Here is a 13,329-nt window from a genome sequence, read left to right as displayed (position 1 = left end):
TTCAAATGTATTCCGCAAAGGATCAGTTGAAACAGCTTGCTCTTTATTGTGTCAAAGAAGGAATGCATTGCCTTTAAACTACATCCATCTTGAAATAAGACTGTTTACATGAAAAATTAAACACTGAAATAAAAAAAACCTTGCCACCAAGTGTAATCTACTGTTTAAACTAAACAATATGAGTAAAACATTTTGCCTTTTTACAGAGGACACATTTTATGCAGCAAAAATTCAGTACAATAGCTTGGGTCCAAGAATATTTTTCTGCCTTATTCAAAATATTTTAAAAAACACAAATAACAGTTGGATTAATCTACTTTACAGATACAGAGACTGAAACGAGCAGAAAGAACTTAAACAGACTGGTAAGTGTTTAATGAAATGTCATAATTAAGAGCAGATGGCACCAATAATCAACAAACAGCTATTAGTCTTGAGAAATGGCCCCCTATTAATTGGAAACCCAGACTTTACCCTTTGCTCTTCCTTTAAAAACAATCAGATAGGTGCTTTTTAGCATAGTCTGTTTTTCAGAACTAATTATGTTATCTCAAAGGATTGTTTTTAATTAAGGCTAATCTGGACAGTTAAGAATTACTCTGTAACAAACAAAATAACCAAGAAAGGCTGTATTAAATTGCATTATTTGTGCATGTGTTCATGACTGTAATTTCTTACTTTTTATTTTAGCTTTTATTTAAGTGTTATTGTTTTGCTTAACTTTTAGTGCTCGGGCCAATAAAAACACAATTATTAACTGTTCAACTATGTTTCTTGCCTTTTGTTTTATTATGGACACTAATGGCACAATCAGTAATACAATTAGTCTGGCACTTAAGGATGAAATTCAGGGATCTGCTCCCAAAGAAGCAGTGGAGGCCATTAGGAAAGGAGGGCAATGGCAAACAGGGCTGGCATTAGCATTCGGGGCATCATGGCTATAGGAAAGCACAATAGCTTTCCTTTTTTTCAAAAACAATTTTAATCGGGGGGTATCTGTGCCTTGAAGTCATTTCTGATTTATAGTAATCTCAGTATGAACTTATTTGTTGCCAGGATTTATTTGGAGGGGGTTTTCCTTTGCCTTCCTCTGAGGCTGGGAAAGTGTGACCTGCCCAAGGTCATCCAGTGGGTTCCCATGTCTGAGCAGAGATTTGAACCCTGATCTCTAGAGCTATAGTCCAACACTCAGACTTTTATCTCACACCAGTTACTGGTTAGACATATACATATTACAGATGTATTCGCATATTACAAATTCCCATTCTATTATTTTTACTTTTAAATATATTATCTGTTTCTACAACAGTTTGGTGCCTATTCCCAAGGAAATCTGTTTAGCATCTGGCCAGCAGAAGCAAACTCCATTTTATTCCTGTAATCACAACAGTGCTATGATTTGAATTTGAGACAGGAGTGTGCATATCGATAAACTTCTTTTTTTCATCAGTGTTGGAAAAATTCTTTGGGATTTTGCTCTAATGCAACAAACAGTAATGTACAAACAATAAGAAAACATGAAATATATTGGGGGGCAAGGAAGAAAGCAGCAGTAAGTATGCTTGCCAAAGTTGATAGGCAAGCCATGTGAGTTTTTGAATTAGTCGTGCAGCTTCCAACAAATTGTCTTAGATAGAATGGGGCATACAAGTTCCTTTGTCCCATCAGATGGCACGGTAAATAAGACTAAACCAAGAGTTGGCACCTGTCACAAAAACAAGATAATCCATTCTACCTTTGCTTTCTCAATAAAGCATTATTTTACAACACATAGCTATTTGTGAAAAAGATGTGACATTCTTTCCAGGGTGTCTTCATACAAAAGATATAATGAGCAAGTAAACATAGTGGCAGAACTTTTTCCATCAGCATCCTCAAGCAATCGTGCTTTGAGAGACACTCATTGGCAAGACATTATTAATTGTTATCTCCTGACGTGTTTGACATCGGATCATTGCAAGGATGGCCCTTCGAAACCTGCAAAAGAGAGGTATTGTTTTAGTATCAACATTTGGAAGCCAATGGTGGTTTCAGAAAACTTTTGGCATAGTGCCTCGCCTTTTACAGTTTCCCTTCTCAGAGGCATTATCTCCTCTTCCTGGTCATCACTTTTCCTTGCCTTTCCCTTTAGGCCTTGTTCATAAATCACTTCCCAGAGGGAGAAGATGATGTATACATTTAAAGAATGGAATCTGATCGCTTAACCACCACACCTCTATTTACTGGATGTACAACAATCATTGACTGTCTATAAACTTCTCTTTGCTCACTTGCTTAAAGAGAGCAAGTGAGCAAGAAGCAACAGCAAGGAGAAGGAGGATAATCATCTGCAAAAGGGAAGCTCCAAGGATTGTGGCCAGAACTCCCAAGCAAGCAATGATTTGGGCAGAAATTGCCAACCCCTTCTGGTAGACCCTGACAAACAATAACGATACATTTTATCTTCCCTTCAGTATCTGATCATTTAAAAACCAAAACATATTCATCTAATTGTGATGGACTACTTGCATGGGTCTGTGAATCTAAGCATCCAGGCATGATCACTTTTTTTCCTCCTTCTACCTTTATGCATTAAATTTCCCTTAAAGAAACCTAACAATCCTGCATGGACATGAGGGATTCCTTAACCAAGAAATGATAAAATCATACTAGAGTTGCTTGTCCTTATCATGTGAACACAGAAAAGTATTAAAAAATTCTCAACTTCTACATCAAAACGTAAGGGTGAAATAGCATGTGATATTACTCAAATGTGTAAGAAGCAAGCTTAAGATGCAACTTTTATTTTGAATAAGTAAAATAACTGTGTATCTACAATCCAGAACAGCCCGGAAAACACACAACAACCCTGCAATCCAGAACAATGTTTCCCCAACTGTGGTCCTTCAGCTGACTTTGACATCAACTCCCAGAAGCCCTAGCCAGCTTAGTTAAGAGTCGAGATTTCTAGGAACTGAAATCTAAAACATCTGGAAGACCAAAATTTGGGAAACACTGACCTAGAACTTGCAGCTGTGGTCCAGACTGGGAGCCCTTCTGAAAATCCCTCCTTCTTAGATGCATTTTGCTCCCCAAAGAGCATGGTTTCAGCAATAAATTGTCTTCTCCCCACAGAACAGTCAAGGATATACATTATGAAAAAGGTAAAGGATCTATTGTATTCCTCAGACCCCACTCCATCCATCAACAGAATAACTTACCTTTTGTTTGCAATGACATAAATACAGGGATTATAGAATGTAGATGATTTTGCAAATAATGGAGCTACGATCGCCATGGCAGGAGAAATTTTCTTGGGGTCTCCAAAGGATGACCATAAACACACAATAGAATATGGAGACCAAGCCAATAGAAACATTATAATCATGACAACAGACATCTGTAAAAGAGAACAGACATATGGTAATCTTACAAAAGAATTGTGGTTTTATAACATCATGTCTTTGTCCCATTCTCAATATCTTCAAACTACCTCATCTTTCGTTTTTGCTCATACTTGTCTTTTATTACCATTGATTCATTTCTATGTAGATTATTTAAGATTTAAGGTAAAGGTTTTCCCCTGACATTAAATCTAGTCATGCCCTACTCTGGGGTTGGTCTCATCTCCATTTCTAAGCTGAAGAGCCGGCATTGTCCATAAATGCCTCCAAGGTTATGTGGCCAGCATGACTGCATGGAGCGCCATTACCTTCCCACTGGAGCGGTACCTATTGATCTACTCACATTTACATGTTTTCAAACTGCTAGGTTGGCAGAAGCTGGGACTAACAGTGGCAGCTCACCCCACTCCCTGGATTCAAACCACCGACATTTCAGTCAGCAAGTTCAGCAACTCAACAATTTAACCCAAAACCAAAAATATTTAGAGGGCATGTGTATCACTACTACTTAGGTCAAATTCACAGGGGATAAACACTACATGATAGATGGAAAAAAGAAACTGAGTGGACCAAGGAATGTACAGTATTGCGCAAAGCACATATCAGATTTAAATGCAGATAGAAATGCAGGTAAAGTCAGTGAGGTTAAATACAACTCTAAACAGGAACTGCTTAACCACTCATCTAGGTCAACTAGAGACTATTTATATTGCAGGGACAGGGAGAGTTTGGCCTTCCAGATGTTTTGGACTTCAGTTCAAGGAAGTCCCAAATAATATGGCCAATGTTATGGAACGGTCAGAGCTGTGGTTGAAAACACATGTAAAACTTCTGGTCTTCAACCCTGTTTTATTGCTCCACCTCCCATAAGCTCCTGAGAAGAAGAGAGAAATAGAGAGAGAGAAACATCACACCATGAACTCCTTTGTTTGCCCTGTTCCATATTACAGCATGTCAGAGCATCCCTGCAAAAATCACCATACCTTTGTTACATCAACTTGATCAGACCAGTCTATGTTGATGTTTTCGAGACAACTGTTTCTCATGTAGTATTTCATCGTTTTTGAAACGTTGTAGTAACAGTAGAACATGACCGATAAGGGAATAACAAAATTAACAGCAATTACAGACATAGTGTAAGAAACAAAGGATCTGAAAGTGAAAAATACAGAAATTACTAGAAAATTGTCTGCATTCTGGATTCATCTTCAGTTTAGACTCAAACATTTTAAAATGTTCTAAAAATATTTTGAATTTAAGATGCAACACTCCATAACAGCAGCAACATTTCAGCCTCATGTAAACACACACCTGGCAATCTTTTACCTGTTTAAGGAATTAATTCCATTGAATTCTATGGGGCACATACTGGTTCTTGACCCAAGTACAAGACTATGAAGCACAAGTACAAGACTATGAACACACACAACTGAAAACATACGTGTCGTTTTTCCTCCAGTTTACAGTACAGGTGGCTCCAGTTGGATCTGGGGCATAGCTTGCCCACCCCACAACAGGCATGGAAGCCCAAAAAAGTGCATTGATCCAGGCAGCAAGAATCAGGGTTGTGTAGTTGGTTGCAGTAAGTCTACTACCTATTGACAAATATACAATATTACTTTTACTTATACTTTTCAATCACTTCAGAAATTGAAGCAGTCACACAAAGATTTTTAAAGAGAACAAGATGCATAAAATCTATAAACAGAATTAAAAACTTTCCAGAAAAGTTTTCATATATGCTAATATCCATGGGATTGAAGTCTAACAGACTTGGCTGGTGTGGCATCATTTTAAGTCATAATATTACCCCTATGCCAGCTTTTGTTAAAATGTTCTGCCTTACAGCCTTCTTTTTTCCATGGAGTGCACACTACCATACCAGTCTAAACAATTTTGGTATTTGTACCATTGAAGAATTTTAATAAAATTGACAGATCAGAGAGAACTGGCTGAAATCTCTGGAAATTGCTATTCTTACTTGGATTTCTCAACAGAAAGGCAAATCTCAGGGTGAACGATGTTGGAGAAAGTTCATTTCTTTGTGTTTTAGGTGACATTAAAGCCTCAAAATCTATTTTCAAGCATTCCCAGATGACACAAAAACTTACCAGATCAGTATAGAGATGTTTATGTGTATGCCATTTGTGATTCTATATGCAAAATAAGAATTTACAGAATACAAATTTATCCAGTAAGAAATATTCCAACATTTAAATTGGATTCCTAATTACAAATTATTATGGATTTTCTAAATGTGAAATATTTTTAAAACATACCTATATGCGGCTTGCAGATTGTCAGATAACGATCAATAGCAACAACAGTAAGCAAACCAATACTTGCCATTCCAAAGAAGATATTTAAAGCAGCATAGATCTGAAATTTTAAAGGGGGGAAATACATCATTTTAATCTTCATTTTTTCTTACCATGCATTGTTGCATATTGTATTCAGCAGTGGATACAACCATTTAATAGTCTCTCGATATCATAAGCCATTAAGCAATCCAAATCTAACATCAATGAGATTTCAAGAATGAAATATTAGGTACCACTAATACTTGTGCAACGTTTGTTCTTAACACATTTGCCAAACTAAGCAATGGCAATATTTTTGGTGGTAGCACCCAACTGAAGCAGATTCTTCTAAGAGGGGCTTCCAATGCTTTCTTTTTTATTTTCCCAAACCTTTTTAGCTTTGAAAAACTTTTAAGTATTTATACGATCACTTACATCACAGTTACCTCCATCACTGATTTTACTTAGCTTTTATCCTACCATTTTTAAAATTCTGGTTTAGGTTGTTCTGTTTCATATGTTTAATTAAAAAAATTATAGAACCTCTATTGAAAAAAGAAAAGGAAGGATACATAGAATATGAGTATAGATTAAGCATATGCATTGGAATAAACTGACCATATTTCCAGAAACAGGTTTTCTTGAAGCTGACCTTCATGCATAACTAAAGCAGTTAAGATCTACTAACCACTGCACAATAGCTGAAAGATGGAGATACAACAAGGCAGGGATAAGAGGAATCTTGCTAAGGCAGCCACCTAGTGGCAACCTGTTACCAGTTTTATCTTTATTTTCCATCATTTCTGGCTTCCATGCAGCAGTCAGCCTCCTCATATCTCTTGAAAGACTAACCGATTTACTGTGATATAACCTTTAATGGAGTTGAGCTTATTTCACCAATCAAGTACTTGCTAAAATCCAAGTACCTGGCAACCTGTGTAGCCAAACTTCCAGCTTCCATGCAGATCTGAAGCTGCAGACATGGGGTAACCAATACCACTCACGCCAATGTCAGTGAAAGCCAGGTTGATAATAATAGCATTGGTTGCTGTCCGAAGTTCCTTGTACTTAACAAAGATGCCTAGCACAACTATGTTACTGAGAAGGCTTATGACCCCTGTCAAAAGACAAACAAAGTATTAGTACAGAATTGGTATACATTATCTCACCCACCCACCCACCCCCCCCCCAAAAAAAATCACAGTCTAGATCTCTATTTTGAAATGATTCATTAGATGTTCTGCCCTGGATTTTAAATTGATTGTTAAAGGGGCTATCCAAGGTACCAAGCTTTAGATATTCAGCACCTTGGATAGATCCTTGGATCCACTACCTGACCAATGTGGGAGCCACCATACCATTCCTATGCAAATTATCCATACATACATAATGCTAAACAATATTTGCCTGTGCCTAATTCATTTAACTGTATTGCTACAACACTTTCCATGTGAAACCACCTTTTAAAACTGTTTAGACTCTTTCACATTGTCATGAGCACAGTCAAAATTGCACTTGTCCACTTACCTTTGAATGTATACATTTAAAGAATGGAATCTGATAACTTAATAACCTCACCACCACACCTCTATTTACTGGGGTAACAATCAACAAAACATCACTAACACCGCACAGTAGAAGATAGTCAAGGTAAATAAATAACCTAGAAGTCATATGGCAGTGAAAGTGTCCATTTATATACACAAGAATTTGAAAGCCAGATGGTTAGTGGAAAAACAGCATACTATCTATTTTTTTTTGTTTCCAAGAGGAAATATAACGCATAAAACCCCCCTCAGTTTTCCGTATGTCTTAATCTTTTTCAATAGCCATTCAGACTATCAACAGATGGTCACCTGTATATTCTCTGTACAATAGAGAATTATACAAAACACCAGGAAGCATCTCCCTTGCAAGCTGAAACTCAAAAATTGATGTAGTTAGGAAATGAAATAATCAGATGTTGTTGTGTTGAAAAATGAAAGCAATAATAACTTGAAATGAAGCAAAACACCCAGCAATAAGCCTCCAAGGAATCTTAACTGCTCCTAGACAATTTCAGGTCTTTATTATTATTATTATTATTATTATTATTATTATTAGTAGTAGTAGTAGTAGTAGTAGTAGTAGTAGTAGTAGTAAACTTTATTTATACCCTGCCCCATCTCCAAAGGGGATTCAGGGCAGCTCACAGTATGAATAATACAACAAAATGCATAAAAACACAATAAACAATTAATGACACACCCAACAAGATAAACCACAACACAATTAGCAAATTAATAATAAGATTATAAAACATTAAATTAAATTAAAACATTCAATTAAAAACACAATCATTGCTATGAGCTACATTCCTATGAGCTAGACTTGTATGTTTTGTCTCGTTGCCAACACTGGTTAGTGGTCCTGCATCCAGGAAGAGAATTGCTTCTCAGACAATTATTGTTGCTTGTGCTGGACTGACAAAGGGGAATATCCTCACACATTTTCAATCAGTTATGGACCTGGACCACCAAGGACAGGTACTAGCAATATCTAGTATCATTCATACAGAACTAAAACTGAAATGTTTTCTTATATGGGAAGTGACACCTTTTAAAAATGTAATTGAGAGACATTAATCTAATATAGCAAGAACGAAGAACATGTAATAAGAGTGTGTGACTTGTCTAGGATCAACCAGTGGGTTTAAAAGGCCCTTTCAACCCTGGTTGTAGTCCAACACTTAAATCACTATGTCCATGCTGGTTCTCCAACAACATAATGATGTTGCTTTTGTTGCCCTGATACTGACCATGTGTGCTTGGGAATGAGTTATATTTTGTTACAAAATAAAAATGTTTAAATAATAACATGAAAATCTTCAGTCACCTGTCTGGCCAACTGCCCCAGATGAAAACACCTGTGGGAAGCAATGTAAACCCTTCAAGATCAAAACAAACCCACATCAGTCTAGGTCAGTGGTTCTCAACCTGTGGGTCTCCAGGTGTTTTGACCTACAACTCCCAGAAATCCCAGCCAGTTTACCAGCTGTTAGGATTTCTGGGAGTTGAAGGCCAAAACATCTGGGGACCCACAGGTTCAGAACCATTGGTCAAGGTAATAATAATAATAATAATAATAATAATAATAATAATAATAATAATAATAATAATAATATTTTTGTACTCCGCCACCATCTCCCCAGAGGGACTCGGGGCGGCTTACAGATATAAAACCAGCATACAGTATATGGTTTTACAAAAACACACAAGTAAATTTAAAAGGCATTAAAAATCACGGTCATTATAAAACACATGAAAAACACAGCAATAAAAACATAAAATGAGCTGGACAAAGTGCACTGAGTGGAACTTGTAAACAAGTTGGAAGATTAAGGTGATACAACGTCATGGGAAGAGCCTTAAACTGGGGTGAACTCTGAGGCTATGTCAAGGAGTTAACCAACAACTGGTCAGAAGAACCCGCTAGTACCAGGGTTTAGCAAACAGTGGGCGGTACTTCTTCAAAGGCCTGTTTGAAGAGCCAGGTTTTCAGGCTCTTTCTGAACACATCCAAGGTGGCAGCTTGCCTAATTTCCCTGGGGAGCGGGTTCCAGAGCCAGAGGGGCCCTCTCCCTCGTCCCCACCAACCAAGCTTGTGACGGAGGCGGAAGCGAGAGGAGGGCCTCCTCCGACGGACGAAGAGATCGTGCGGGTTCATAGGGGGAGATGCGGTCAGAAAGGTAAGTGGGTCCCAAACCGTTCAGGGCTTTGTAGGTCAACACCTGCACCTTGAATTGGGTCCGGAAGGTGAACGGCAGCCAGTGGAGCTCCTTGAACAGGGGAGTAGACCGCTCCCTGTAATTTGCTCCTGTTAGGAACCTGGCTGCCGCCCGCTGAACTAGTTGGAGTTTCCGGGCCGTCTTCAAAGGCAGCCCCACGTAGAGTGTGTTGCAATAATCCAATCTAGAGGTAACTAAGGCATGGACCACCGTAGCCAGATCAGACTTCACGAGGTATGGTCGCAGCTGGCGCACAAGTTTTAGTTGTGCAAAGGCCCTCCCGGCCACCGCCGGCACCTGAGCCTCAAGTGTCAGTGATGAGTCCAGGAGGACCCCCAAGCTGCGGACCTGCGCCTTCAGGGGGAGTGCGACCCCGTCAAGCACAGGTTGCCACCCAATACCCCGATCAGACATGCGACTGACCTGGAGGACCTCTGTCTTGTCAGGATTAAGCTTCAGCTTGTTCGCCCTCATCCAGCCCATCACAGCCGCCAAGCACTGGTCCAGTATCTGAGGGGCTTCCTTGGAGGTACTGACTGAAGCCCTGTATGTCACAAGCCTATCATGTATTACTCCCTGGATGACCTTTTTTCACATCCTGGCCATCATTATGTGTATGGATGAGTACAACCAATCATTTTCCAAACTTATACAACTTATCAAATCCTTTGCAAGTGAAGCATACAGCTGAAACAAGACTCAAAGTCTTACCACCCAGTCCCCGTTCCCCCCCCCCCCCGTGACAGTTGTACCATTTCCCATAAAATACACACAAGGAAACATGAGGCGGAGCTAAAGTTATCAGGATCTCAGGATGACAAGCCACACCTGCTGAAATGCCGTTCAACACAACTAGTAAAAGGACAGCAGTCCTATGCATTATGTTACCCTGTATTCCTAACCATGGCACTAGCCATTCACTATTGCAAACAATTACAAATAAAGTAATAAAAATTATAAGTGCTACAATACAACACAATAGGAAGTAACAAATACATGCTTTATTGTTATTGTGTGCCTTCAAGCCATTTCCAACTTATAGGGACCTTACGAAGAACTTATCATGGGCTTCTCTTGGCAGAATTTGCCTTCCTCTGAGGTTGACAGAGTGTGACATGCCCAATAGGTTTCCATAACTGAGTGGAGATTCAAATCCTGTCTCCAGAGTCATAGTCAGTCAAACTACTATGTTGACTCCCAAATAAATACCCTCCACCACTCCCACCACCCCAAACAAAGTGATTTGGGGATCCGTCAATGATTTTCCTGAAAATATGGTAAATGGATAATGGAATATTTCCCTTTAGAAGGATAAGATGTTTGAGGCAAGGTATTCATATGGTTATTTCACTGCCAAAAACCTTAAAAATTATGTAACAGCTATGGAAGACTTTTATGTAAGACATAAGCAGTTCCTGTTCTTTGTTTCTTTTGCCAGTCCTTTTTATGGAAATTGGTGCTTTATGTTTGATGCTATAGCAGACTAGAAATACAAAATAATTTTCTTTCTTTAATTGAATGCTTTCTGCCAGCTCCTCATAAAACTGGAAACACAATAGCGATTCCTTACAGTTCGGCTATTCTCCATGTTATGAAAAAAATTAAGAAGCAAATTCAATTAGTAATTATTTGAATAAACTCCACTTATAATATATTAAACATATCAAACCAAGTTATGTATATGTAATACTTTTTACATGTCTAAAGTAACAAAGTGGCTTTCAGTCTTTAAAGGAAGCCAAAATCACATTCAAACTTCTCCAAAAATGTATTTTTTCCCTAAAAAAAGAACCAGCAAAATTATTCTTTCCCTACAAACTTCAACAATTCTGGAAATTTTGCAACTCCGTTAAGCAATTCTATCAATATTCATACCTGCTGTTATCAAATAAGCTGCAACTATGTTGTGTTCAGCCTGGGAAAAAGCAGAATGAGGTTCATCGTCACTTTCCGAAGAGTTAGCAGAATCATTCAAAAACATTGCAGGGGAAAGAAAATTGGAAAATAAGTTTCCAGAGCTAACAAGCAAAAGGCCATTCACTAGAAGAAATTGAAAAACAACACCACAGCAAGTCTATTTGGGCCAATTCTTGCGCTACAAAACAGTGTATAGTTCTCCCCGGCTGAAAACTTCCCAACAAGATTTTAAGAAAAGAGCCAAGGGGTTTACATTCCCAGCCTTTGGAAGGGGGAGAGGCTTTGTGAATTCAACAAAGAACAGCACTGAGCTTGAGGGCATTTCCAACAAAATGCTTACGCTTCGTGGCCTTATTAGTGAAGAGATTAGCGATCACATAAACCCCACACTTTGTACTTCCAGCTTTTATTCCCCCTCCCCACCGTTTCCATTCTTTCATGTAATGTTGCAAAAAGTTTGCCTACATTTGATAACTTTTTCAACTTGGTTCAGAAATTTGAACAGCTAGGATAGCCATAGTCAGTACTCCAGCAAAAGTATACTGCTCTCAGCATCACCTCCGTCAAACAGGACAAATCCACTCTAGTTTACACAAAACTAAGTTGTGTGTATATATATATATATATATACGAAAAAGATTTGAAATGTTGAAACTTGCCATTTCCTCTTAAACTTCAATGTCACTGAATTTATTTTTCATATCAGAAGTGAACTGAGGGTACAGTTGTAATGTATTTAAAAACACAAGCAAAGTTAAAAACTTGGCATTACACTAAATGTCCTTTGACCAGTAGCTGGCCATTTGGGAGTGCCTCTGGTGTTGTAAGGTCCTCCATTGTGCATATGGCAGGGCTCAGACTGCATTGTAGTAGGTGGTCTGTGGTTTGCTCTTCTCCACACTCATATGTTGTGGACTCCACTTTGTGGCCCCATTTCTTAAGGTTGGCTCTGCATCTTGTGGAGCCAGAGCAAAGTCTGTTCAGCGCCTTCCAAGTCACCCAATTTTCTGTGTGCCCAAGAGGGAGACTCTCATTCAGCGTCAGCCACTGATTGAGGATCCGGGTTTTAGCCTGCCACTTTTGGACTCACTTGCTGAGGTGTGCCTGCGAGTATCTCTGTAGATCTTAGAAAACTGTTGGCGCGCTGGCTGATATCCGAACAGGGGAATGGGCTGGAAATGTCATTGCCTTGGTCCTTTAAGTATTGGATGGTACTTCCTGGTGGATGTCAGGTGATTCAATATTGGCTAAATAGTATAATTTCTCCAGTGTTGTAGGATGTAGACATCCTGTGATAATGCGACATGTCTCTGTTTTAACGTGGTGAGATTTGTTCCACATTGGGCATGCGTACTCAGCAGCAGAGTAGCAAAGCACAATGGCAGATGTCTTCACATGGAGGACATGAGAGAAGCCTCCCCGTAGAATCGTAACACATCCAGGCTTCCCCTGGGCAACATCTTTGTAGACAGTTGATTCTTTCACACCAGTCGTGAATTTCAGCATGCAACCAAACAAACATAATGTCACTGATACAAATACTCTACATTGAATTCTTCATTTCTCCTGGGTTGAATTTTAGATTATAGTTTGCTTGGAATCTAAGAAACCATTTAACCAAATGAAATATGGCCAATGCAAAACCTTAATTTTCAGATGCATCTGCATTGAAAAATTAATACAGCTTGACGCCAGCTTAACTGCCATGGCTCAGTGCTATGGAATCAGGGAAGTTGTCCTTTTAGAAAGCCTTTAGCCATCTCTGCCAGAGTGCTAATGTCTCAGCAAGCTACAAATCCCAGGACCTTGTAACATTGAGCCCTGGCAATTAAACTGATGTCAAACTGTTCCACGACCCCTTTAGTCTTGTCACTTTTCTTTATCACTTCTTTCTGGTTTCCATTCCATATTTTCTGTTGTTTTCTCCTCTCCTTTCATTGCTCTTTCCACTTAACTCTTCATG

General features: G+C 38.8%; 1 protein-coding gene across 1 annotated transcript; it reads right to left on the bottom strand.

Annotated features, from left to right (window-relative positions):
• Window positions 1–22: 22 nt before the first annotated feature.
• On the bottom strand, window positions 23–11,723 carry rrh (retinal pigment epithelium-derived rhodopsin homolog). The gene is made up of 7 exons (XM_062983011.1): window positions 11,325–11,723; window positions 6,610–6,800; window positions 5,663–5,762; window positions 4,825–4,978; window positions 4,367–4,535; window positions 3,201–3,379; window positions 23–1,977 (listed from the first exon to the last, which is right to left on the bottom strand). Exons 1-7 carry the CDS (start codon window positions 11,428–11,430, stop codon window positions 1,875–1,877), a joined length of 1,002 nt encoding a protein of 333 aa, XP_062839081.1. The 5' UTR covers window positions 11,431–11,723; the 3' UTR covers window positions 23–1,874.
• Window positions 11,724–13,329: the final 1,606 nt, after the last annotated feature.

This window comes from Anolis carolinensis, chromosome 5 (assembly GCF_035594765.1).
Source record: "Anolis carolinensis isolate JA03-04 chromosome 5, rAnoCar3.1.pri, whole genome shotgun sequence".
Taxonomy (NCBI): Eukaryota; Metazoa; Chordata; class Lepidosauria; order Squamata; family Dactyloidae; genus Anolis; species Anolis carolinensis.
This window is presented reverse-complemented; position numbering and strand designations above follow the sequence as displayed.